General features: G+C 39.1%; 1 protein-coding gene across 2 annotated transcripts in view; it reads left to right on the top strand.

Annotated features, from left to right (window-relative positions):
• Nucleotides 1–235: 235 nt before the first annotated feature.
• kank1a (KN motif and ankyrin repeat domains 1a) overlaps nucleotides 236–27,997 on the top strand; it is a 43,393-nt gene continuing 15,631 nt past the window's right edge. The window contains exons 1-2 of one of the 2 annotated variants that reach the window (XM_077599817.1): nucleotides 236–469; nucleotides 22,202–22,315. In XM_077599817.1, the coding sequence (XP_077455943.1) occupies nucleotides 22,279–22,315 (37 nt within the window). In that variant the 5' untranslated portion in view covers nucleotides 236–469; nucleotides 22,202–22,278. Of the gene's footprint in view, nucleotides 470–11,174; nucleotides 11,332–22,201; nucleotides 22,316–27,997 lie in introns of those variants that run through there. The other variant, XM_077599818.1, reaches the window with a different exon arrangement.

The raw sequence follows: 27,997 nt of genomic DNA on the forward strand, positions 1-27,997 counted from the left end.
ACAAGTTAATAGTTGGTACTAGTGAGTATATAGCCAATCTGTACTGCTTAACTTTCTTCTGTGATTTAATTGGTGGGTAGCAACTGACGTCATTTTTGTTATTGTAGTTTAAAGTTTGAAACTTCACTAATAAGTGAACTACAAAATGCTGCGAAAGTTTAGAGACAGACTATTCAAAGCTACACCTGGGGTCGCCCTTTGACCTTCTGTTAGCATTTAGCTTGAGCCAATGCAGATGCAATGACAGTGCGCATGTCCGTTGCTTCTCCACAAATTGCAGGCTGCTCACGCACTTGCGCACAAAGAGGAGATTTGGCTTCGCATGCGGGACTGTTTAGCGCTCCGGGAAACTTTTTAAAGTTTAGTTTGGTGGCTTTAAAGGCATTTTACTGCACGGCGGTCTGTGGAGGAGCCTTCTGATTTGCGTCCAAGTCGAAAAGTCAGCCTGCGCGAGGACACCTTGCATCGGGTAAGCACCCTTATTGAGCGTTCGCTTCTATAAACTGCATTCATTCTTGTTATAAATTCATTTATGGGGACTAAACATACACGAATACATGAGCGCAGTGGACCAAGAGTTCATTAGGTGCCCTGTGTACAACGAACAGGACAATCCAATGAAGCACTGCCGCTTAACAGGATTATGTTGAATATAATAGTGTTGCATTTACGTGCTTAGTGTTGACAAGTTGGATGCTTTGAACTCTTTGGAAAACCAAGCACTTCCAGCTAGTCAATAATAAACGGTTATATTAATAAAACGGCATGCAATCATTGTTTCTCTAATGTTGGGCATGTATTTTGGGAAATGTGCAGCTCTTTATAGTCACTGAAATGTGGAAATCCAACCTGCAAATGTGAGCTTTATTCAGGGTTGAACACACGACTTTGTCAATTCGAGCTCAGGATACTTTCAGACATTCTTTACCTTCATGGAAGAATTTTCAATCTCATCTTTCTGAACGGCTTTATCCTCACTAGACTCGCAGGGGTGCTGGAGCCTATCCCAGCTGACTTCAGGCCAGATGTGCGGGACACCCTAAATCGGTGGGCTAATGTATTCTGCCGTGGCTTTGAGTCAGAACTAGTGGCCTCTCCCTGTGCCTCACAACCAAGTGTATTCCCAGTATGTTTTTTAAAATTATCGAACCGGTCACGAGTAGCTTTGAAGGTTTCGGCTGGCGTCAAAGTCTAACCATTCTGAGCCTCTGGCTTTCCTTTGAAGTCCTCACAGATTCCGGTAACTGTTTTTCCTTTGTCCATATTAAAAGAAGCCTCTCCCTCTCCTCATGAATATCACTGCGCTAGTTGAAAAGGACCACCTAGCGTCAGCGTCGTATGCTCGTATGATAAATTTGTCTCCTATCTCAGGGCAAAAATGTGCTCTGAATTTTCCTTGTATCTTAAATTTCTCATATGTCAATGCTCATATGTCAAGGTATTACTGTATTTGAATGAATACTCCATGGCTGTGAAAAATCAGGGCAATTGACAGTGATAGATGTCCAATCTGTTTGGACTGGGGGGGCTTGCAGCGCTCTGTGATGGATGGTCGCTTCTCCTCGTCCTAATGGGTTGGATGTCCATCGTTTTCAAAGGCAGCCAATGAGTCTTTTTTTATTTTGCTCACTGATCCCCTGAACATGAGGCAAATTATCTAGTGCAAAAACTGTGATTATACTTCCAAATTCTCAAAATCGCATGTCCAAATGGATTTGTCGCAGCTCTCCCAGGCCTTTTGTGTGAACAATGAACTTTCCAAGAAAAGTACAAGCAATGCGTCGCCTACCCGTCCCCTGCAGCCTTGCTCGGGCATCACAAATATTACATGGACAATATTTAACGGAGATTTAATTTAGATATGTTTTTCACAGTTGCTGGATTTCTTGTGCGAGTTTAATAATCCAAGATCATGTTACAATATGTAAGGCAAGGTGTGGTATTATAGAGGTCTATGTTTTGTGACTTCATCACCTGTATTTACACTAAACAGTGCCATGGTGTCCTGTCCACCTGACTGCAATCCTCCGATTGCACTTCTAAGATACCAGATTGGTGGAAAGATTTTCTCTTATAGATTGGAATGAAAACCCACACCCACTGTGGCCCTTTCTGGAATAGTTTGGAGACCAAGGTGATACAGTAATACATTGAGATACGAGGTCCATGCGTTCTGGGACCGAACTCGTATGCCTTTTTACTCTTATTTCAAATGAATTTTTCCCATTTAAAATAACTAAACCCAAATTAATCCCACCCTCTGAAAAAATACACCTAAAATAGGATATTAGGATGCAAATACGAACGTGTTTAACTTTTCTAATTCACCAACTACACTCACAAAGTAATAAACACCTATCTAGTGGTTATGATCTGCAATAACATGTGACATTGTGTACAGTATTGTATGGAATTACCTTTTGAGACAATGCCATTGACAGCAGTAGATGTCAAATCTATTTAGAATTGGACGTTTAACAGCTAACAGAAATGTTCATTCGCTGTTACCATCCAACTTCAAATGGATTCGATGTCTACTCGTGACAGGCTTATTTCAATTCAGAGCAGAAAATATTTAAAATGTTTTAACTGTACCAATTCATGTGAACCAAACTTTACACGTAAAGCCACGGACAGTAAACATAACAGATTTTTTTTCCTGGTGTAGCATTCCACCTCCTTTCCCACACGATCTGCACTGCTTGGTGAATGTCTTGCGTTAATTACAGGCCAGTCATGGAGGTCCCGCAACTGGAATAACCTGCCTCCTGCCGTGCTTCACCGCAGAAACCGACATAAACTTTCAAGAATGCGCAGTCCAAAAAAAAAAAAATTCCCGTGGCAAAAAATGTATAAATTTGTCGCTTGGCGTTAACACTGAGCCCATGCGGCTTTTATTTTTAGTTCACAAAGTATGTGCGGACGTGTGTCCAGAACACAAATTACAAGTAAGTGCTGCTACGAAATAAAAACAGCAAGATTTTGACGTTGCGGAGTGTGGACTGGAAGTCATTTTCCCATAGCAAATACCAGAATTGTGCAAGGACTAATAACAAGGAGGGGTTTTAAAAAACTTGCTTTAATCATGTGGACAGAGGGGTCATATCACTGGAGTGATAATTGAAGGACCTTTGCCATGAGTAAACGGAAGCTGGTGTGGACCCCGAGGGGGCTGCCGCTAAGCCCATCGTACCAAGCGTCACCAGGCACACCCTGGTTCAACCACGTATGCGCAGATTTAGTGCTAAGCTTGGTATGAGATGTGCAAATGGGGTAAACAAGAGGAATACTGTATCACGTTCTCAAAGTTCATTGGCTGCCACCCCTCCTATTTCAAATGGCTTGGATGTCTGTTAGTGCTATAGAATATCCCGGTTCAATTGTCACGCAATTTGCGCTGGCTTGCTACATTTATGGGATTCCATATATTATAATAGTATCACCAAGGAAACTTGATATATCTCTACTCAGTAGTTAGCCAATTTGCTACACCTGCCAACCATACCAGACTAATGCATGCAAGGCAATTGAAAGTAGCACCACTATAATCCACAGAGGCAATGCAATACTGTAATACCTTGAGATACGAGCTTAATGCATTCCGGGACCGAGCTCTTATGTCAATTTATTCGTATCTCAAATCAATTTTTCCCACAGAAATGAACTAATTACAAATGAATTCGTTCACACCCTCAATAAATGGAAAAACATACTTTCATTGTAGTTGACCATCTACTAACAGAGAACAAATAACTAGTGGTTATGATGTTTAATAATAAAATGAGGAATTATTTTATTCAACGGAGAATTCGTGGATAGGGGAGAGAGAGAAAGAGTCACTTGACGATTGCGCTCGTAACGTAACATAAACTTTAAATTTAACTTTACTGGACTTAGATTCCGATACACACACACTTAATAAAAGATTTAATCTTGCGTTACACTAAATTTAAACCTTCTTGTGCAATAACCAAGGTAAAGAAGGTCATGTATTCCACCGTGGTTTTCGAGGCGGACTTCCTGCTTCTCCATACGAATTCTCCGTATGTATTGGCTCAGTCACGTGTACACTAATGTTTTTTGATTATTTCGTGCTTGATATCGATTGTTATCATACGCCTTTTCTTCGCACTATTATTCATTGCACTGGCTTGCTTTGGCTCCATTGTGTTTCCCTTAATTCTGCACTGACTAATGCAACCCCCCCCCCCGAAATGGAAAAATTGCAACGCTCCGCTCGGTGCTCGTAGAGATCTTTGCGTAAGGGAGATACGGCAAGGGAGATGCGGCAAGAGAGACAGCGCGGTGAAATCATAAAGCATCCTCTCGTAGCCTGGCCAACTGGCTGTCTCAAATGCTCGTATCTCAAAATTTGTCTCGTATCTCAAGGTAAATATTTGCCCTGAATTTTACTCCTATCTCAAATTCCTCGTATGTCGAGGTATTACTGTACTAGTCACTGTAGGGTTCATACCAAATAATATTGTAAAACACACCACACATGCAGTATGTTTTAAGTATTTGTGTAGGATGCATTTTTATGTGTGAATTTTATGTTTTATGTAGGTCTCATGTCGAGAAATTTAGATGAATCATTTTCTGTTCAGGCATTGATAGAAACCTTGAACCACTGACTCGAAGGCTATTTTGCTGCATTTGATGACACTGCGGTTAAAGAAAATCTGACTACAATCTGTTCTGGCTAAATTAAGGAAGACGCCTTGAGGAATGCCTTGACTTGATGGGTAATGTCTGTGCATGCTTGCATAGCTGTGGGCTTTATCAAAATCTCACCGGAAGCATCTGCCTGCCTTGAAAAAAAAATAAACAAAGTAGGAGGTCATGCATGCTCCTCCCTGTAAATGAATCGATTAGAGCTAAAATTGCTAACTGTCTGTGTCGCCAAAGGAGAAGGATGATGGACCACAATAGCCATTGATGGTCTCTGACAAAGCACATGACAAGGGAGTAGAAAGAAAGGGATTAACATACCAGGAAACAAGACATCATTGTGAAAGACACTTAAGGGTTTATCCCGGGGATAATCAAAACACTCAAAAACAAAAAAAACAAAAAAATAACCCAGATGTCTTTTGGACCCTCCTATGTAATTAATAGCGTAAATTACCAACTTCATGAATGACAATGCGACATCTGTTTTTTTACGATATTTGCTGATACTGTCATTCTTTACCACTTTGCAGTTTCAACATTTGCAGCTTCAGTACATTGCGGTATTTTATATTAAGTATCACATTATCCGAAATTCGAAGGGTTCCTGTATTACAAAGCCTGCCTCAAATACATTTGGTTCAGGGGCCGCAGGTTAAAATGAAGTCTACTTACCAAAAACCAAGACAGCAGCACCCACACAGTCAGCCTAGCCCCATTGTAAACAATAACCACCAACACGAAAGACCCAAATCTACCAAGCAGCAGCAACACTTAAAATGCACATTTACAATCATTTGATTGTGTTAGCGAGGACCATCAACTCTCACCCATAACTCTGCATCCATGCCCTGTTTACAAAGCACAGGAGGCCCAAAGACAGCTATACCTCGAAATGCAAACAAATCAGGGCCAATCAAGTCTATAAACCAGGGGTCCCCAAACTTTTTCCTGTGAGGGCCACATAACTTTTCCCTTCTCTGATGGGGGGCCGGTGTCAGTTTGTAACAGAAAGTGTGACGATCGTAGGGGAGCTTATTTTTTTTTTATTGTTTTCCAGAAAGCCACACATAACCAAATAACCCTTTCCAGGTTCTTTACAGAAAAAAAGTCAGGAAACAAATAACACTATTAATGACAGAAATAATAACTAAATAACCCTCTGAGTTCTTCACAGAAAAAAACAGGAAATAAATAAAACTATTTATGAAATAAATAATAACTAAATAACTCTCTGGGTTCTTCATAAAAGATTTTTATTCCTAATATATAAATCCAATTCAGAGTTGCTCCCCTCCACAGCTCTGGGTCAAAAAGAACAATTCTCAAACAAGTTGCACAGTTTTTATATGCTTGAATAGTTCGCGATGGTCCCAGGGCTCCGCCCTCTCCTGCGATCGTCCAGATGTCTCGGTAACACTCTGCTCGCGCATGCACCACGCATGCACCGGTGGACGTGCCCGCGTGCATCAAAGGGAAACATTCTCCCCGTGCGTGTCACCAAAGAAGCAATGCGAAGCCCCGCTTCACTGGGATGATTTGTGGGCTCAGCGGGGGTGCAATGAACCAAACACAAGATTAAAACGTCCCAGTCTTCAAGGCCAAATAGGAAAAAAATCCGATAGCGTCTCTGGTATTGTTCAGAGGGCCGGGCCAAATGTGCTGACGGGCCGTATCCGGCCCGCGGGCCGTAGTTGGGTGACCCCTGCTATAAACGAAGCCCACACGAGAGCACGATGATATCTACTGTAAGGGGTAGTCAACATGGAAAGAAAACAGTTTTCCCGCACTTGGAAACTTGCCAACCAATCAGCCATGCGGTGCGTTTAGGGCAGGGGTCCCCAAACTTTTTCCTGTGAGGGCCACATAACCTTTCCCTTCTCTGATGGGGGGCCGGTGTCAGTTTGTAACAGAAAAAGTGTGACGATCGTAGGGGAGCTTAAATTTTTTATTGTTTTCCAGAAAGCCACACATAACCAAATAACCCTTTCCAGGTTCTTTACAGAAAAAAGTCAGGAAACAAATAATAATAATAATAATAATAATAATAATCGGACATAGGCCCTGTCGTCATTATCACAACACAAAAGCCTACTTGTCATCACACGCAGAAACTGCGTGTGACGAAATTGATGGTGCTTCTCCATAAGCTACGTTTAATCGGCAAAAGACCTAATAAGTGTAAGTTACGGACTTGTAATTTGTCATTCCGCTGTTGAGGATACAGGGCGCTTACCTCGCGCTTACCTCTCACTGTCTTCCACTTACCTTTCCTCAGTCAGCTAGTAGGAGGCAGATCACCAACCAAACATCTGTTCATATACCGCAGAGGGGAATGTGTGTTATGTTAGCACGAGTTTAGATTCCTGATGGATGTGGGGAAAAAACTGTCCTTAAGCCTATTTGCACTATTAATGAAATAAATAATAACTAAATAACCCTCTGAGTTCTTCACAGAAAAAACTGGAAATAAATAACACTTTGTGAAATAAATAATAACTAAATAACTCTCTCTGGGTTCTTCATAGAAAAAAAGCCATGGAACATTAACTTTCTGTTGTGCCATGCACAATCTTAACAGATAAAAGTTCAGCTCAGTTGTCAGAGCAGAATCTCTCTCACGTCAACACTTTGCAGCACAGTGCTTGCTGGTGAATTAGGCAATGGACTCGTAGCGGGGCGGCGAGACCCCTTTTTTCCAACTCCCGGTTCATGCGTCCCATTAGACCGCGAGTTTCGGCCACCATGCTAGGAGCCCCGTCAGTCGTGATGCTAGCTAGCTTTGACCAGTCCAGGTCCAACTTCTCCATGGTTTGGCACACTTTGTCAAAAATATCCTCTCCCATTGTAGTCCATTTGAGACTTTGGAGGGCTGCCAGATCCTCGCATATCTCAAAGTTTGCGCTAACTCCACGAATAAAAATGAGCAGTTGCGCTGTGTCTTGCACGTCCGTGCTTTCATCCAGTGCTAATGAAAAAAAGTCAAATTATTTCGTCTTCTGCTGCAGCTGGGCATATACATTACTCCCGATTTCTTCAACGCGTCTGGTGATTGTACTCGCCGACAGACTTACGGCATTAAATGCATCTTTCTTCTCGGGACACACCTCCTCCGTGACAGCATCCATACATTTCTTAACAAACTCTCCGTCAGTGAAAGGCTTACCGCTGCTTGCTATCAGTTTAGCAACTCGAAAGCTAGCCCGAACGGATGCCTGGTTCAGCTGAGCTTGGCGTACAAATGTATTATGCTGAGATAGTAGTTCACTTTTTTGCTTTGAGTTTGTCTGCTCGTATTTGGCCTTGCAAGCTATCGTACTTTTCTTTGTGACGGGCTTCATAGTGTCGGCGAAGATTGTATTCTTTGAATACCGCCACCGTCTCTTGACAGATGAGACAAACAGCCTTTTCTTTGCATTGGACAAAAAGATAATCGTTTGTCCACTCCAGGTTAAATACCCTGCATTCTGAATCAATTTTTCTCTTACCTAACTTTTTCGCCATTATTCCGTTCTCTCTTTGACAGGGCGGGGCCTATGATTTTTTTTTTGGGAAAAAACACATTTCTGGAATTTTTTTTTCTAAACAGCAAATAAATCCGATAGCATCTCTGGTATTGTTCAGAGGGCCGGGCCAAATGTGCTGACGGGCCGTAGTTTGGTGACCACTGGTTTAGGGACATGTAAAAACAACGATCCATACATACATCAACTGCTTTCATTTTAAACAAATACAAACCTTGAGTTTACACACAGAAGGTGAAGAAATTCAATCATTCGTCTATTTGGATCCAACAGCCATTTCCGGCCACCATTAAAAAAATAAAAATAAAAAAAATAAAAAATTCAACTATGATGTCTGGACCAACGTAGTGTCAGAATCTTAACATATCCATCCATAAATCACGGTTTATAAGGATTATAGATGACCTTACAGAGTGTAACATTTTGCCTATAGTAATTGATGTACAGCACTCCATAACAACCTCTTATTTAAACAAGGAAATGCCATGTCAAAACGTAGGTAATGCAGGGTGTCCCCTGCCTACTTACTGTAGTTGCCTAGGTTGGGCTGCAGCACTGCCGTGATCTTTGAGGATAAGCAGTACAGAAAATTATCAAATCAATTCAATTGAGGTAGAATCCTTTTTTGTTTGGGCTGTAACATTTGCAATGGGTTTTTACCTATTTGCACCAAAAAACATGTAAAGATCTATTCGTACTGATTTTGAATTGATAGAATCGGGCAATGTAATCGCTGAATAATTTTTTTCAAACACGTTTTCTTCCTATTAACATTGTATTAATTTTCTAGGTTTGTCATGTGAAAAAAATATATTAGGATATGATAAATATGATAAATAAAGAACTAATCATTGCTAATATTTAAATTAAATGACTACAAATAGTCACTTGTCTTGTAAAGATCCTAGATGTCAAAAGTCCCTAGTAAGGGTTAAAAGTAACTTTTAGTAGGTTCTTTAAACATCTAAACCACAGATGTCAAAGTAGCACCCCGGAGGCCAAATCTGGCCTGCCACATTTTGTGCAGCCCGAGAAATCATGGTTGCCGACTTTCTGTTTTATGATCAAATTTGAAATGAATACATTAACACCTTTGCCTCGGTTATAGATGAATAAGTGCAGTTTTTTTAAATCCCAAATTGTATTTATCTTTTTGTGTTGTTTTTAGTTTAAAAAGTATTAAAAAAAAATATATATAAATATTATATCTAAAATCCTCTTTCCCCTTTTATTTTTCACTTTAAATAAACTAAGTAAATAACAAAAGGTTTAAATGTAATCTAGATTTGATATTTGCCCTATTTTCTGATTAACAAAATTGTAAATACATGTAAAAACAAGAGAATATTTGCTATTAAGAAGCTGAAAGAGAAGTTTTGCAATAATTTTAAGTTCCAAAAATGATCAATTGATCGGAAAAGCTGCCAATTCACTAATCGATTAATTTTGGCAGACTAGTTCGAAAACATAACAGCCCTCTGGATGAAATCGAAGCTAGGACGTGGCTCGTGACAAAAATGAGTTTGAAACCCCTGATCTGAATAAAAGAAGCTGTAAGCGCACCATACTACTTTGCCTGTCAAATTTGCCTCCAGTACGATGATTTGCCAAAATCTCCTGGCCATGCAAAACGGTCAAAGTTATAAAGGTTAAATCTAATTAGCACAGACAAAAGTATATCAATATATTTGCTAAGTCATATGATCTTATTAAAAAATATTTGGAAACCTACCGTATTTTCCCACATATTAGCCCCCTCCGCGTATAAGCCGTACCTTTTAAGGTTACCCTTAAATCGTAGAATTTTACAATTTATCTTGTTTAAGACACCCCTGCCCCCTGATTCACAATTTTCACCTCCAAATTCATGGTTTTAATAGGGAGTACAAATGTGTTACTTTGAAAGGAAAATCTCAAGAAAAATCATCATGTGGTATTTCTAAGATGCTGTATAAATCGATTGCTGGATTGTACTTTCCTAAAGGGTGTTGCCTGCATGTAGACAAATTCAAAAAGGAAGTCACGTGAGGAGTACAACCGGGAAATTTGTCTGTAGCAGTCTGGTTTGTCATTGAAATGTATCACGTTTTATAGAAGATGCGTTTTTTTTCTTTCTTGAATTTCAGTCATAACGTCAAAATAAATTTGTCGTGCGTTATGGCGTTTCATCCTTGTCACCTTGCAGTTTCGTGCATGTCAAGTCTAATTTGTGCGCATATAAGCTGTACCCTCGATTCAGTCATTTTTTTTGGAACGAAAAATATGGTATCACACTAAACTCTTTTTGTCAATAACAAAATATTAAACCTTAATCTGAAACACAAGGGTGACTCAAAAATGGGAATTTCTTACCATTCCAATAAACCAAGATTCATGGAAGAAAAATGTTATATTAATAGATATATTAATATATTTCTCTCCCACAAAAAATGTATCCCAGCTAAGGTGTTGCAGTGGTCAATGAGGAAACTCAAGAGCAGATTTAAGAATGTCTTTGTATAGAATACCATTCAAAGAATGAAATAAAAAAATCCATCGTTGTTTCTTAAAGGGCATGTTTGAGGGTTGAGAGAGTTAATTGTATTGTTAAAACCCCCCTGCCCCACTTGCTGTAAGAAACATTTGACAAAAAATTCCTATAAGCTAAAAATAAAAGCAATTTTTGTGAAAACCATTACTGCCACCTCCAGGATACGATGCATAGACCTGCTGCGCTCTTTATTTTGTTTCCCCCATGATTTTTTGTGTGTTATTTATCCAATGTCCATAACCAACTCCACACTGAACCCAAAGTAATTCACAAAGCAGGACTAAATTGCCGTGTGAATTCCTTTCCTAGAGACTCCTCCAATTTACGGCTGAGAGACCCCAACACCCCCACCCCCATCCGAACCCCAACCGGACAGGCACACCAGGCTGCTCACGTTTCAGTGCCTCACACAGGCTGCTATTGTCGGGTTACCACCGGTGTATGTGTGTGCGTCGATGCGTTGTGATTGGCCCTCGCTCGGACTGTGTGAGATGGCACCGGGTGACGTCTCCCTGTTAATCCCTGGGACCTTTTCTCTCCGTTTATGAAGTGGGGAAGGAATTGCTGCTACTAAAGTAGCTTGAGCACTTTTTGGACCTAATTTCGGTGAGTCTATATCCATTTGGTGCAATAGTACAATTTTGGTAAGATCTTCAGTTCATAGCACTTTTTCTCAGATTGGATAAGATATCTGAAAACTCGTCTTATTATTTCGTAATGATTTTCCTGTATTTAATGTCTCTTAGCAGATATTCATATTGTGATTAAATAGCTTGCAGAGGCTTGACCATAAATTTCCCTTTGAATATAGTTGAATGTATTTGTATGGCACAAGATGTTTCAAAGTGCTTCACGTGTTAAATTAATCAAAACGCAGTAAAAAATAAATAAAACGGGGATAATAAAAACAAGTTTGTTTAAACGATAGGGGCAGTTATGAATGCACTTGTATTAAACAATAGCATTTTAGCCCTAATGTAAAAAAGCTGACAGTTTTTGGACACTTTAAAGTCTTCAGGTAATTTATTGAACATAAGAATTAAACAGCATCTCGCCGCGCTTGGCAATTCTTCAACGCCCCCCACTCCCATAAACACAAAAAAATGGCTGCAGATGACTGAAGTCTAAATGCTTCGTAGGGGCCAATCGAATATATTTTGCGACAAGGCTATTAGGTGTGTGGTAGACAAGCATTAAAATTTTATAGGAAGCCACTGTTACGATTTCGCTGTCTAATATGGTCCAGTTTCCTCAACATGTATAGATTTTTTCCTGGAGAATCTCGATTATTTTATTTTTCTTATAAAAGTCCTGTAAATACACCAGGGCAATAATCCAATTAACTAAAAATGAATGGTCAGCATGTTGTTTGCTGAGCAAATGTGGCCTTAAACTATTCGGACGCGACTGGTATTTCCTCCAAAGCACCACTTGTCAACGTCCCTTGCTTTTTTGTGTGGACCTGTAAATGTTACCAGAGTGCCATGGCCGGCCAGTAAATCAGACTTCAAATGAGCTAAAGACCCAAAAAGGTCTGGATGTTGGGTGAGAAATAGACATTTATTTGGATATTTTAATTATAAAACATGGTCTGCTTCTGGAGCTTTTGTCTCCTGGAAGTGAAACTGAGGTGTGAACCTTGTCATCTACTGCTGACCCTCCCCTGTCAACACAAACTTGCGAACATCTTCGTTTGACTATGATCAGGAACATTTTGTAGGAAAATATAATTTCTTTTCATGTTTGTTTAAGAATTTAGACTGATTGCTTTGCCTCCACCAAGGCCAACAGTTTTTGTTTTCATTCTGCATTAAAACATTCTATGTTTATTAAATTGAGGGCTCAATCCCTTTGAGCATGTTTGCATGTTCTCTCTGGGGTTGTGTGGGTTTTCTCCGGGTATTCCTGCCGCATTCCAAAAATATGCATGGTAGGCTGGTTAAACACTATAAATTGGTCCAAGGTATGAATGAGCAAATGAGTAAATGGTTGTACGTCTCCTCGTGCCCTGCGATTGGCTCGCCACCAGTTCAGGGTGTCACCTGCCTGGTGTATCTAGTTTGCTGGGTTTGGGTCCTGTGGTAATCTTTCTAGGTTTTTGTATTAAACGTTTAAATATTCTCAATTTTAGATTTTTATTTAACAAAACAAGGGAACACAGTGAATTTGATTTTTTAAATTGAAATGTTCTTAATAAATATACCTTAAAAAAAGCAAACACATTTAAATCCGATTTCTGTAGTGTCGTCCACCATGAAAACCACCAAATATCTTTTTTAAAAATAACATGTTACAAATATTCTTTAAACTATCTGACATTTCATCCACAATCTACTAGACCACCAACCAACATACCTCTAAAAATATGTCAGCAAGCATTTGCAGCTGCACTGTGGTTTGACCACCCAATGTTGGAGGCTACGCTCTCTTGGGAGCGTTTTCTAATTAAAAGAGATGACATTTTCCCGCTCCTCATCGGACGTTTTTCTTAAAAAAAATTCCAGAAAACCGCTAAAGTGGTGGGCGTTTAACAGCAGCAGTAAATGATTTCCTCTTTGGTTGGCAGCACTTTGTTTGCAGTGCAGATTAACTCCCCCGCTGTTGATCTTATCTGCTGCTTGTAAAGGCCCATATGTCAACTTTTAATGTGCTTTTTTCCCGTTAAGTGGAGGAAACACTGCCGAACGTAGAATTTAAGATGATGGCACTGCAGCAAAACTACCTACAGTCAGTTCAAGAAGTATTTGAAGACCCTTCTGTATTGCAAGTTCCTCCAATTAGAAATGATAAAGGGTTTTGAAAGTTTCATATAAGTGCATGTCTACCGTGAGGGAATTTAAAAAGAAAAATCCAGAAATGACAAGATATGATTTTTTTTTAAACAATTTATTTGTGTGATACAGCTGCAAATAAATATTTGAACACGCGTATATTAGCTATATTTCTGACCCTCAAAGACCTGTTAGTCTCCCTTTTTAAGTGTATCTCCACCCCCATGTATTATTCTGAATCAGATGTGTTGGAGGTCGTTACCTGCATAAAGACACCGGTCTATCCGATACAGCCATTCATTCATTCATTCATCTTCCATACCGCCCATCCACGAAAGGGTTGTGGGGGTTGCCGGAGCCTAACCCAGCTGTCTTTGGGTGAATGGCAGACTACACTCTAGACTGGTTACCAGTCAGTCGTAGGGCACACCGAGAGACAGATTACCATCCGCACTCTCAATCTTACCGGCACCAGCGGGAATTGAGCTCATGCCTGCCCGTACCAAAGCCAGGCGAGTGAACCCCTACACCATGACTGCGGCCCGTTACCACCAGTAAGACCCTAACTTGTAACGTGGCCAAAACCAAAGAGCTGGCCAAAGACACCCGAGACAAATTTTTACACATGCACAAGGCTGGAAAGGGCTATGGAGAAATTACAAAGCAGCTTGATGAAAAAAGGTTCAGTGTTGGAGCAATTATATATAAAAAAAGCTAAACATGAGGCGGCATGAAGGCAGCTCAAACTCTGTATTTCTCAGCGACAGCCCAGAAACCTGACTGATTTGTGTGGAGGAGAGGGCCAAAATCCCTTCTGTAGTGTGTGCAAACCTGTTGAAACACTAAGGAAGCATTTGTCCTCTGTATTCACAAACAAAGGCTACTGCATCAAATATTGTTATTGGTTTTCTCAGGTGGTAAAATACCTATACAGTGGTACCTCGACATATGAGCACCCCGACATACGAGCATTTCGAGATACAAGTAAAATTTAGAGCAAAAAATTATCTCTAGATACGAGACAAATTTCGAGACACGAGAAAGCCAGGTGGCCAAGTCATGAGGCTGTTTATGATTTTAGTGCACTGTCTTTTGCCCCATCTCTTTCGTGCATACCAGATATCTACGAGCACTGGGCGGAGCATTGCATTTTTTTCAGTGTTTTTTTCCCGTCACTCAGTGTGAATGCCGGAGCGATCGCTAATACGAGGAGTATATATTACTTCTCGTTGGCTGCTCATAAGAACATTAGGGCACTGGCTCTCTCCCTGCAACCCCCTCGTGTAATGTCTCTGGTCGCAACTCCCTCTTTGTAATGTCTCAGCAAGCACCAATATTTTTATTATCAAGACTAGGACAACATCCACTTTAATCCCTAAAAAAACCTGCAAAAAAAGAGAAAACAAAATGTGGATTGATACTTTCGGTATCGATACTTCCATGTTTGTCAACCCCAACTGTATATAATATATTACTGTTCAGTACTGACATCTTTTACCTCACAGCTTCAGTACATCGTGCTTTTTTTATATTAAGTATTCAAATCAAAAATCTCAAAATCTACACTAGAACTCTCAAGTGGATGACAGGAGATGAAAATGGCGGTAGTCAGGGCACCGCTTCTTCTGAGTTGGGTGGCAGTCAGCGCTGAAGCAGTAAAATTTTACTGTAAAAGGATGACGCGCTGAATAACATAAAAGGCAAGAAGGAGGATGTCTTGCCATTTCCTCTTTTGTTTGGATTGGGGTTTGCATCACGCACATACCTCGTGGAGGAAGACTATACCGAGCTTATTCCAGCTATGTTGGGTCCTCAAATCGCTGTTGAAAATGCATCCTAGGCGTCCTGGGCCATCTAAGGGATCCAATAAGACCAAGAAAAAAAAGAGGCTTCATGGCATAACCAAAAAAGGAAGTGGCCAGAAAGGCTAAAGGAGGGCAATACGTTTGCCCATGGAGCACAGCATGGAAGAATCTATCGTGAAGGAAAAAAAAGAGGCGATCATTTAGAAAACGGCAACAACATCCTTTTTCCAAGGACACCAAGTGAGTGGTAACCACTAGGAATAAAAAATAAACCAGGATTATGAGGGATTTATGCCGTAGATAAAGCACAGTGAAGCTGGCATGACAGAAGTATATTTAAACGAGCAATGATTGTTCTCTCCTAGTTAAACAGGATTGACCGGCTAGTGTTGTCATTGGTACGGCAAGGTCCACCCCATTTAGATAATTTCAACATCAATTATTTTCAAAGGCAGGCAATTAATTAATTTTGGTTAGCTTTCATTGTAGGGTACCAGAAGTTCGCTTCCTGTTGATTTTGGGGTATTCTATACAGTGGTACCTCGACATACGATCGTAATCCGTTCCGAGACTGAGATCGTATGTCGAGCTTTTCGTAATTCGAGCGAACGTTTCCCATTGAAATGAATTGAAAACAAATTAATTTGTTCCCACCCTCTGAAAAAACACCAAAAACAGGATATTGGATTGGATTTTTTTTACATTTCTTCCAATTCGCCATATATTGACAAAGTAATAAATAACGAGTGGTTTAATAGTAATAAGATGTGTTAAATAGATGTAAAATTAGACGCATTTCGCGGAGGGGAGAGACAACGACACACACGGAGGCGGAGGGAGGGGGGCTGTTCAGGGGGACTTTATCCACGGCACTCGTAAACGAACAAACAAATTTAAATTGACTTGGATAAATATATACAGACACACTCAAACATGCGTTTAATGTAACTTTACACAAAACTGAATTCTAGTTTTGTCTTAATCTTTTGTTACCTTCGTTTTCCGGGTTAGCGGTTTGCCACGCCTCCACCCTCACGTTCGCTATCGATGGACTGTTTGCTGTTGTATTGCCTTCAAAATATTCCAAAAATGATGCACACAAATGTCTTACAATAGGATAACGCACAACCACTTGCCAACGAGAAATAGTCTTTAAAGAACGATCGCAGGAGCTTCTTTCCTTAGATAGAATAACAGGAAATGCAATAGCTGAGCTTACCCACGTATTGATTGTGGGTAATGAAGTTTTATTCTGAGAAAAGGTGCCATCGCCTATGGGTGTTGTGTGCACGAGTATACTTCATTACCCAGAAAGCCCTCTTTGCCCGCGCATGCGCGTTGTGCGTTTCCTGGTCGAAACTCGTCTGAATAAATTGTTCAGTCCTCGTAGATATAGTAGTTATACACGAAAGAGATGCGGCAAAAAAGACAGTGCGGTACAATGATAAACAGCCTCTCATGTCATGGCCACCTGGCTTGGTCGCATCTCGAAATTTTAATCGTATCGTGAGCGAATTATTCGATTTGAAATTTTCGTCGTACCACTTTACATTTTTTTTTATAATTTCATGCTGATTTTTGTGGGTCACTCCCGTTCCAATCATCACTTTCTGTTGACTTTGGGACAATTCTGCATAATATCGTGTTGACTTTTGGCCACTTTTAAATTAAAAATAATAAAGTTGTGTTTTTTTATGTTTGGAGTACTACCTTTTCTCTGTGAACTTTTGGAGAAGACTGCCATTGGTTAGGCAAAAGTGGTGAGTTCAACTATACATTGTCTTTCGCCATTAGCCTCACTTTAGCAATGCTTACACTGTACAATGTTATATGCGTTTTGCTTATTTTGTATTTCTGAACATTAATTCTACAGTTTTGATTATCAATAAATACCTTTTGAAAGGAACTGTAGTCTCATTTGGAATTAATGGGTAATGTTTTAATGTGAATATGTGCCGAGCACACACGCACGCCAACAAACAGCAGCCGGGAAAATTACCGACCTCATTTTCATTTACTGTGTGATTAATTGACTACATATTGTGGTAAATTTAGTTTAGGGTCACTTCCTAAAGATTTTGAAGCATTTTCTGTAATTTTGAGTAGTTCATTTCGGGGTGTTTCCTGATAAATTAAGGTATTTTTGGGTCACTCCATGTTGATTTCATGTTGCATTTTTATGGTTTTGGGGTTCTTGGCTTGTATTTTTTATATTGGTTTTGGGTGACCTTAAAGATTTTGGGACATTTGTAGTTTACTTTTGGAACATTTTGGGTCACTTCCAGTTTTGGTGCAATTTGGCTAAGTGTTTTTGTTTTGGTTTAAAATAAATGATCACAATTGGACAAACACATAAATAGTTAAAATGTTTAGTTTTTTTGAAAAATATTTTTTTAATTTAAGATTGTGACAACAGTACATACAGTATGGTTGTATTGTTTGAACACTTGTCCAGTGAGGGCGACAAGCCGGCAGGACGACAATGCACCTTCTCAGGTTTCAGTTTCCACTGCGTGAGCAGACTGATCCCAGGCAACGCCATTAGCCGGCATTGCTCCATCTACTTTGTGCTTCTGTTTATTTTGCATATTCTGGCAGTAGACTTACATCAGCATGAGCCAGGTGTGGAACAATGGCACATATACTACAGTTACTCTTCTCACGATACTAAAATGTTCAACTATGGATACCATTTTTTAATAATACTCTGGTACCTCTACTCACGAAATTAATTAGTTCCTGAACTTATTTTGTAACTTGGATTTTTCCTTAATAGAGTAATATTTTATATACTGTATTTACTTGCATATATTTTGTCGGACAAAAAAAATGACAATCGAATGTACGGTTAATATGCACAAACAGTCGACATGCACGAAACTGCAAGTTGACAACGCCATAACACCATAACGTCATGACGCCATGACAAGACAATGTGGCCGATACGGTCATTTATTTCAAACTAGAGAAAAGATGAACAGGTAAAATGCTAAACAAAATTTATTTTGACATCTAAGAATGAAATTCAAGAAAAAACTCACTTGTGTTCGCTCGTGGCGCCGCCATCTTACCTAGGGTGCTGCCGTCTTGCCTAGTTAAACGTGCTCTGACTGGCCAGACGTGAGTAGCCTTGATTTTGAAATAAAACTAAATTTCACTTTGATTGTTTTTTGTTTTATTTCTTGTTCGAAAGTGACAACTATAGCACCTTTACAATTAACTTTAATGTGGTTATCACTAGTAAACATCCAATCCATTTGAAGTCGGGGATCGGCAACAAATGTTCATTCTCTGCTAACCTTCCCACTTGATGGTTTGGATGTCTGCCGCCGATAATGGCAAGAAATAAGTTAAGCAGTGTCATGATAGCATTGTCTTCATAGTCAAGTAAGCAAGCAGTAATTTAGCATGGGGAAAACAATATTCATTCATTCATCTGTTCTGCTTATCCACAAAAGAGTGACGGGCGGTGCAGAGCCTTTCTCAGCCAACCACGAGCTCCAGGTGGGGGACCCCTGACTTGGATGCCAGCCAATCGCAGGGCACAAAATGAAACGAACAACCAATCGTGCTCACAATCACCCCGCCACCGAGTTGGAATCAAACCCAAACTGTCCACACCGAAGTTAGGTGAAAGTACCACAGCACCATTTTTTTTTTTGTATCTTTTTTATTTTTCCCGTCCCCATGCCACACAACAATAGATTATGAAATGATATCCTTTTTGAATAGTTTGAACCTGAAAATGCTGTATTTTGGATCAAGCACAATTTAACCAAATCCTTTCTTACTCCACTTGATTCCATTAGACTTTCAAATTTGGTAGTAAAATGGCAAGCTCTGTCAAACATGAGCAGAATTGCAAGGGTACGCCTCCCGCCTTGGATGGAATAAATCATCTGCCTTCCTATTTAATGGGATTACCATTTAACAGTGGCCCATGCTTCTTTCGTTCCTTTCAGTTCCTCTTCGAGGCCCACTCCGTTGCTTCATCTCCATGATAACAGAATTAATGAAGACTTAATGAGGATTTGAGCGATAAATAATCATTTGGCCGCATGCTTTACACTAAAGTGTCTAATTAATGGAGGCTTGGTTTGAACCCAGCTGTAGGGACCTACTATAGATTAGCCGGCGCCATATCCCCAATGACTAATCACATGGAAGCCACTTAATCTGGTCCCCGACTAGTTGCTTTAGCGCACTACAGAATTAAAACGTAGTTGTGGGGTTGTGTAGTTAGCACGTCGGCCCCACAGTTCTGAGATCGAGGTTTTGAGCCCTTCCTGTGTGGAGTTTTCATGTTCTCCCCGTGCTGCATGGGTTTTCTCCTGGTAATCCGGTTTCCTCCCACATTCCAAAAACATGCATGGTAGACTGGTTAAACACTCTAAATTTTCCTAGGTATGAATGTGAGCCTGAATGGTTAGTTGTTTTCTCCTGCCCTGCAATTGGATGGCCACCAATTCAGGGTGTCCCCTGCCTCGTGCCTGAAGTCAGCTGGGATAGGCTCCAGCACCCCTGCCACGCAGAAGGAGCTGTTCAGAAAATGAATGAATATTTCAATACATACCATATTTTATTGCATATAATATATATTTGTAACAAAAAATAATGGTGACTGAATCAAGGGGTACGGCTTATATGCACACATGACCCGCTATACTCTTTTTCACCAGTAAACGTCGGCAAAGTAACATTTACTATTTGTTGGTTATTTTCTGTTTTACAGTAAGAAAACAACCATTACTGGATGAATTAATTCCTTATGATATCGACCCATATGATCTGCTTTTGAGTCACAGTAAATCCACGTGCGATTATTTTTCTTAAGTTTTTCCCTTCAAATTAACACATTTGTACTCCCTGTTAAAACCATGAATACGTAGGTGAAAATTGTGAATCGGGGTGGCTTGTACACGGAAAATTGTAAAATTCAATTATTTGAAGTGTGTGGCTTATACGTGGGGGCGGCTTATATGCGAGTAAATTCGGTATTGTTTTCTGCTCTAAATGACCCTCTGTAAAAATTGCAATCAATAGGTGGTTTGACTCTTGTGTTGACCACAGTTAGGCCATGTGGTAGGTGGCTACATGAAGACATGTAGGAAATATCAAACTAATATTCCAAAAGGATTGAGGAGTAAATTTACATACTTCCACCCTTGTCCTGAAGTAAAGGTAAATTACATGAACTTCCATATATCATCTTACCTACATAAATTTACAAGCTTGCATGCACATTCTATTGAGTTAACACATCCTATTATATACATTTCATAACACACTATAATAGACTTAAGGTAACAATACACAAAGACGAAAATAATAACAATATACAAAAATACACAATTGTTACAACATACCTACGATTGGGCACTCCTTCATCCTCCTATTTCTTAAACTATTTCTAGAGTATTTTAAACGGTCTCCTATTTTTACATTGTCTCAAATCAACACTAAATCCCCTGAGTAGTCTCAGCCCACATACTGATAGACAAAATTTAGTCTGTTGTACGAAATCTGGGCTCTTCGATTTCACATTGTGTCAATAGATCTTAATACTTATATTTTGTAAACAACTGTTTAATATTCTGTGTTAGTAGATTATTCCTGGCTTTGAACATTAGTGCTGCTTGACATTGTACAATGTCAGGAAACTTGAGCAATTGCATTATAGAAAAAATATATTTGTGTGATTCTGCGACAACAGCAGTAGATGACGTTGTGCTGATGAATAAAATTTAACATTGGTTAAAAAAACAGCCAGCTACGGGTAGTGACTGGGGTGACACCTTGGTTGGGAACCATCATTTTTCAAAAATAAGACTAAAACCCATTGTAAGAATAGGTTGGCAAGCCACTCAAGAGGACTTTGCATTCTGTGAATCTAACGCTAGAACATATGCATTCCAAGTGTCCTACCTAGAGCCCTTTGGCATGTGGTGCACTTTACCCAGCTAGGCATTCTAAAAAGTTTCCCCTTTAAATACACACTTTGCTTGGCTCATCATTGGAAGATGCCTAAATTTAGCCATGTGAAATCGGGCCTCGCCACCGTTATAGACTACTTACTGTCTGGTTTTGCGCGCTATGGCTCGGACAGCACAACTTCAGCACACGCTTGACAGGTAAATTGTTCATGCTTTAGAGTCCCTCCCTCATGTCAGAGGGTACTTTACTGAAATAGATGGATTGGACTTGACCCGAGGTGTTTGTTTTTTTTGTCTGTAGACTAAACCAAACTATCTATTTAAACCCTATGATGCCTGAATTTACGGTGAAACAAATATATATTAAAAACATTAGAGGAATATGGAAGTACATAAAAAATAAGCTTCAGAAAGTAAATTGTTTGCATAAGGCAAAAAGGCTTAAAAAAAGAAAATGTGGATATTTTTCCCTGAATTTACATGTATTTAATAAAATTAAATTGTATTACTTATGTTTATTAATCTTTTTAGATATACTTAAAAAATGAATTTTCTTACATTATTCCTCCAAATGCTTATACATGTATAATTTATTAATTATAAATTAAGGCATCAAAGGGCTAAACAAGTATGAGTCGGAATGTCATTACATTGACTCATTGGCTTTGACGGTGTTATGCGCCCAATGTGTTTGAAGTGGAAAGTCTGTCGGCAAAGATCGATCACAGGTTGATTGGAAGCTACATGATCAAACCTGTCAATGGCAGCCAATGAAGTAACTGCGTAACCAACAGATGATGCCTTGTGTTGTCATTGCTTCTCTTAATAAAAGAAATTACATGGGGTAAATGTCTTTATTACACGTCAACCTTTGTACTTATGTTGGATCACATCACCAAGGTACTCACATCTTTAAGCCTACTTCACAAAACTGATTGTTTGTGTCGATTTTGATTCCTTCCCCCAGGTCGCATGGTGTTCTGTATGCATGGCCTCTACGTGTTGTTGTCGCTGATGGTGGTGCCGCTGTGGAATTAGTGCGCCATGGCTCAAACGGTGCACATGAATTGCAACGGCCCAGGTAAACATGTTGAGTTATAATTTTGAGAATTGTTCCTTGAGATTTTCATTATTTTAAACAATTTTAAATGCCCCTGGTTATGCGGCTTTGCATAACCTGAATTTGGTCAGTAGATGGAGAAGTCTCTAATGAAGCACCTCAGGGGTTGTCCCAGTTGGGAATCAAACAGATTGGATTGGATTGGATAACTTTATTCATCCCGTATTCGGGAAATTTCGTTGTCACAGTAGCAAGAGGGTGGGGATGCAGGAATAGGAAAGGCATTTTAGACATAAATAGATATGTAATAAGTAAGTTAATAAATACATACATGAATAAATATATAAATAAATAAGTCATATTGTAGCCAAACTCCTACTTTGGGACTTTATAATCAGGAATAGGCATCCTAAAACACAGGTGATCCATTTTTTTTAACAATAATTCACGCTTGTTTCATTGGGCACGGCATGAAATCTATTAAATCTGAAAGTTTTCTGGTCGATTAAGCAGCTGAGGTCATCATTAAGCACTTTCAACTGTATTTGTATTTATGATATTAAAGAAGGCCCAACATCCTAGAGTGGGGAAAGTCCTCTTTGTCAGATTTGAGAGGCATTGGATTATCGATGTAATCTTCAGTAGCTTTTCAGGAGGAGATTCTTTCTGCGAAAGGTTTTGGGCGCACAAGGAACATGGCGACCGCTGTTTCTTTTCTTGTAAAAATATGCATGTACAAATACATGGTCTGTCAAGATGATTGCCAAATTCAATGGTTATGACCATGTTATCAAACTTCTGGACCCGTTGTTACAAACTACAAACCACGTTCTTCATCCTCTTCTGCACTCCTGTGTTGACGTCCACTCGTCATGCCAGCTTCCCTTATAATGCTGGTTCTTTTTTTTTTTAAATTTATTTTTAAAATTTTATTTATCACTGTCATCATGTCCCATTTTTTTTTTCCTGGTCTCATTGGATGCCAGGACGCTTAAAAGGCATTTTCAATGACAACTCAAAATCCAAACTAAGCTGGAATAGGATCTTTCTCCACAAGCAATGTGCGTGCCGGTAAATACACTCACAACAAAACAGGAGAGGCCAAGATGTTGGCCTTTTTATATTATTCTTCTGTGAAATGTGTCCAACTTTTTTATTTGATTTTTTTGTAAATGGCAATAGGTGAGGTAGGTAAATTTCCACCATTTCTTTTTGTGTGGCTGAAAATAGTCTTCCCAATGGTGATGTTTTCAGTTGATTATTTTATTTATTTCATATTGCACAGCAACTTTTGGTTTGAAGGCAAATTTATAAAAATAAAGATGGCTGTCAAAATTTATGCAGGTTTTATTCTTTACTTTTTATAATGTAGGGAGGGAATTGTCTTATCTTTATTGCACAACAGAACAACAAAAATCACCATGTTATGTAATTCATTTTCTTAGAAAGGTAACAGTTACTTTCATGTTTGAATAAGGAGGAATGTAATTTATTTACTTATTCACAGAGGTTTGAAGTTTAAAATTTGAAAAAAAAAATGTCATAGTTTTCGTGATAATAATCAATATCGACTTTTTTTTTTATCGTGATAACATTTTTTGTCATATCGCCCAGCTCTACTTTTTCAGTACCACTCAAAAGAGCTGTCCATTCCTGTGGTTTAGAACACGTCAGATTTTGTATTACTGTTAGATTTTATCTGTTATCCAAAGAATCAATTTAATTCTGAAACCTGTGATATGCAGCCCTAGCATTTCCCGGGTGTTGTCATCATGAGATCCAGTTGTTGGATTTGGCAGCAGCATGCTTGTCTGAGGCCCCGGGGGAGAAGTTGGCACTCAGCTTTTCTCTTTCTGTTGCCAGTTCGCTCTGGAAAAGGGCAAGAATGTGCCACAAGTGTCTACCGTATTTTCTAAGTTTCCTGTCTTTTTTGGGGGACGAATATGTCGCTTTGCTCTCCCGGAACTGTTCAAACAACACATTTCTTGAGAATCATTTTATGTATAAAGTCTGCGGCACGTCCAGGAAATACCATGTGGAATGGTGGGTGTGTGTGGGGATTCTGGAGTCCCTGGACTTGCCACGGTTTACGTCTTACAGCCTGACAACGCCCTCGGCAGGAAAACGACAATTGCGCAATTTTCTCACACTGTCACACTGCTATCATTGTTGTCTTGGAGTCCAGCGATGGTGGAAAGTCAATGATAACATTGTTTTACGACGACGAGATTTTGTTGTCTCCTGTCATGTGACTCTTGAGTTAATTTAAATTGATGAGGACAAGAATCCATCTCAGTCACTGTCCAAATACAGAAGAATGGGAAAGAAACAGCCTACTATCAGAAAAATTGGCTTGTCGTGTTAGGTTTTTGTTTTTGTATATATTTTTTTATATTTGTGTATTTTAGGAGTGTTCAAAATTATTTTCTGATGTTAGGTATTTTAAGATTATTTTTTCGGATAATCTGTATTTCAATGACAAAATGTTGATATACGAGCATACAGCCGATGCGAGAGGCTACTAATGAGAACATCATGGGTACTGTCGTTCTCGAGGCAACTCCTTCGTGTAAATGTCTCTACAAGCACTAGGCGGAGCGTTGCATCTTTTCAGTGTTTTTCTTCCCCGTTAGTCAGTGCAGAATGGTATATGCGTGGCGGAGCTTGCTTGCTAATATGAGAGGAGTATAATACTTCCCGTTGTGCGTTATTCTATTTTGAGGACATTTGTGTGCATCATTTTCGGAATATTTGGAAGGAAAGACAAAAGCAAACAAACCTCGATAGGTTGTTTTAAAAAAATGCAGCTGAATGTCAGGGTGGAGGCGGGGCAAATAGAGGAAATAGAAGAACGGTATAAAAATGTAAAACTAAATTAGAATTAAGTTTAGTATAAGGTTAGATTAAATTTATTTTTGAGTGTCTATCGTAATTCAAGTTCTTTTAAATTTGTTTAGCTTACAAACGCGTGCAAAAGGTCCCTCTCTCTCTCCCCTCAGAAATCCGTCTAATTTTAGTATTATTAAACATCATAACCACTAGTTATTTGTTACTGTTAATAGATGGTGAGTTGGAACAAATGTTTTCCATTCCAATATACTGTTTTTTTGGTGCTTTTTTTCAGAGGGTTGGAACAAATTAATTTGTTTTTAGTTAATTTCTATGGGAAACGTTGATTTGAGATACAAGTAAATCGACATACGAGCTCAGACAAGAAATGTATTAAGCTCGTATCTCAAGGTACCACTGTAATGATATCACAGATTCAATTTTTCCGTTGTAATGAGGGAAATGTGTCAGCGGAGGGTGGTAGATGTCAGGATGTACACATGCTGGAAACCCTTCCGTTACCTTTCTACCCTTTTTTGTACTAGCATTTTATACTTGGTTAATTTAAGCACCTTGAATACCACACCCAATCTTTAGGCAATGCCTGGAGAAAAACTAAGAATTTGGTGAAACTATTTTTTTCACCCTCTTCAAAGATTGATATTTTATGTCTGATATTACTCCTAATTCTTCTCTGCTCATTGTTTAATTTCCTCGAAACCAATACTACATTCAAAATCTCAATTACCTGTATTGTTTGTTCGTAACACTGAATTTTCTTGGAGGTACACTGGTACTACATACCACAATAAGCCAGAGTAACAAAAGTGCATTTAGGACAATAGTGAGACAGACTCATCTTTTGTATGGTGGTATTGAACATGCACAGTAGCTCCGTGTGTTTGTCTGAAAGTAAAAAACTCCAGTGTTATTCCAGCGAGTTGACCGCCCCCTTCACTGAATAACAGCTCTCTTATCCCGGAGAGAGCAGTGCTATGAGTTAGAGCTTTGTGTGATTGGCCCAAACCGTCGTCCAATAGAATTGCGGTACACAGTTTATACCAATAGTGTTTTTTTCCTCCCTCATGTAGAAGAAACGTCACAGTGTAATCTTTGTATAGTCTTAGCCAGAAGTCAAAGCGGGCAAGTCTACAGAAAGGTGAGGAAATACATGTCAGTTACTTTTTGTTTTTATCACAAATGGCCGTAGAAATGTTGTTGCCGGAGAGCACGTTTATTTCCAGCCTGCCTTTAAGTTCCAGGCATACCAGGAACAACTAGACCCTGCATTTAGAGTGAGGGTGGGGGGCTTCTTTTGAAGGGGCCTAAGTGCACAGAGGTTAGACTTTGAGCACTTGGCTTCCACTTGCGTGGATAAGCTTATACTTGTTTTTTTTCTGGGAAAGGGCATGCAAACTTGTTGCCATATGTAAAGATTTTCTTGAACACTGCTTATAGAGCCTGCAATAGATGTCCAAACTAATTGGACTGGGATGGGCGAATGAATGTTTGTTCTATGCTCCCTGTCCGAAAAGCTTGGACGTTTAATGCCGTCAATGTTTGCTGTGGCAATGTATTTTTTTTTCCTCAGCAAGACTACATTATTTACAATGTCCCCCCAAAAAAATCACACCATTAAAAATTCTGCAAAATAAAGGTATGCCATTTGTGCCAGTTTTGGGCAAAATGCAGTTTTGCCAAAATTTGACAACCTAATAAACTTTGTGCAAAAATGTCATTATTTTTGACAAACTTCTTCAAATTGCCCAAAAATCAACAAGTGACATATCTGTGCCCCAAAATTAGGTGGAAATAACTCGCGTAAACGTCTCCTTGCTATATCTCCAGGAATGTTATTCTCTAGTTGACTAACCACCACAACACATACTCTTACTTTTACTTCGCTTCAAGTGAATGAGTTCATTATTGGCACCGTCACTTGAAGTCTGGGTAAGCAAGCATTGTGTATCCTACAGTTTACTTAAAACTCAGTTTCAATTAGTTACTTCCATATTGAATACATTTGTAGTTGCACATAGCTACACACATCACGCTTTTAAAGCACACCCTGAAATGTCTATTTATTTATTTATGTCCATCATTATTTTGATTTTTAAATCAATATTGATGTATTTTCCAAATGTTTTGGAAGTTTAACACCAGTTTTAATGTTATTTTTCTACTTGTTTATTGTTTGTTTCCAAATTTGCCCCACTTAAGGCTTGTTTCAATTTTAGTGTTCTCTTGTATCTTTTGTTTTATGACGTGTGATAATTGTATTTTCATGCTTGATTTGCTTCACGTGTTTGCCATAGTTTTGGTCTGACTTAGCTGTGCTCTGTATAGTGCTTGTCACTCACTTTTAGTTGTATGGGCATGTTAAACATGTTTGTACTAGTGTTTTCAATTGTATGGCTCGTCAGATGAGACTACAACTAGACGTTTTCCTTAGTGTTTCCTTAAGAACAACTTCAAACCTTAAACGAATATTCGCCTACTTCCAGTCCAGATAAATTGGATGGCTAGCTTTGTCTTTGGCACTGAAAGATGCGCAAAAAACGCTCATTTTAATTCATTGGCTCTCCTTTACATCCAATCCACCTGAAGTGAAAGGGCTGCCAGCATATGAACAAATTCTAATCTTGTGACTGGAGTACTCTAATCATTTCATGCATGATTTTTAACCCCCTCCAACCGGGCCGCCGTGGAGGGATCCGTTTTATAAAAATAAAACAAATTAGATAGGCCTGGGCGATATGAGGAAAAAATTGTTATCACGATAAAAAATAATTATCAGTCTTATATTTTCACTATCGTATTTTTTTAAAATTTAAAACTTCAAACTCTTGTGAATAAATAATTAAATTACTTTCC

This window comes from Stigmatopora argus, chromosome 5 (genome assembly GCF_051989625.1).
Source record: "Stigmatopora argus isolate UIUO_Sarg chromosome 5, RoL_Sarg_1.0, whole genome shotgun sequence".
Taxonomy (NCBI): domain Eukaryota; kingdom Metazoa; phylum Chordata; class Actinopteri; order Syngnathiformes; family Syngnathidae; genus Stigmatopora; species Stigmatopora argus.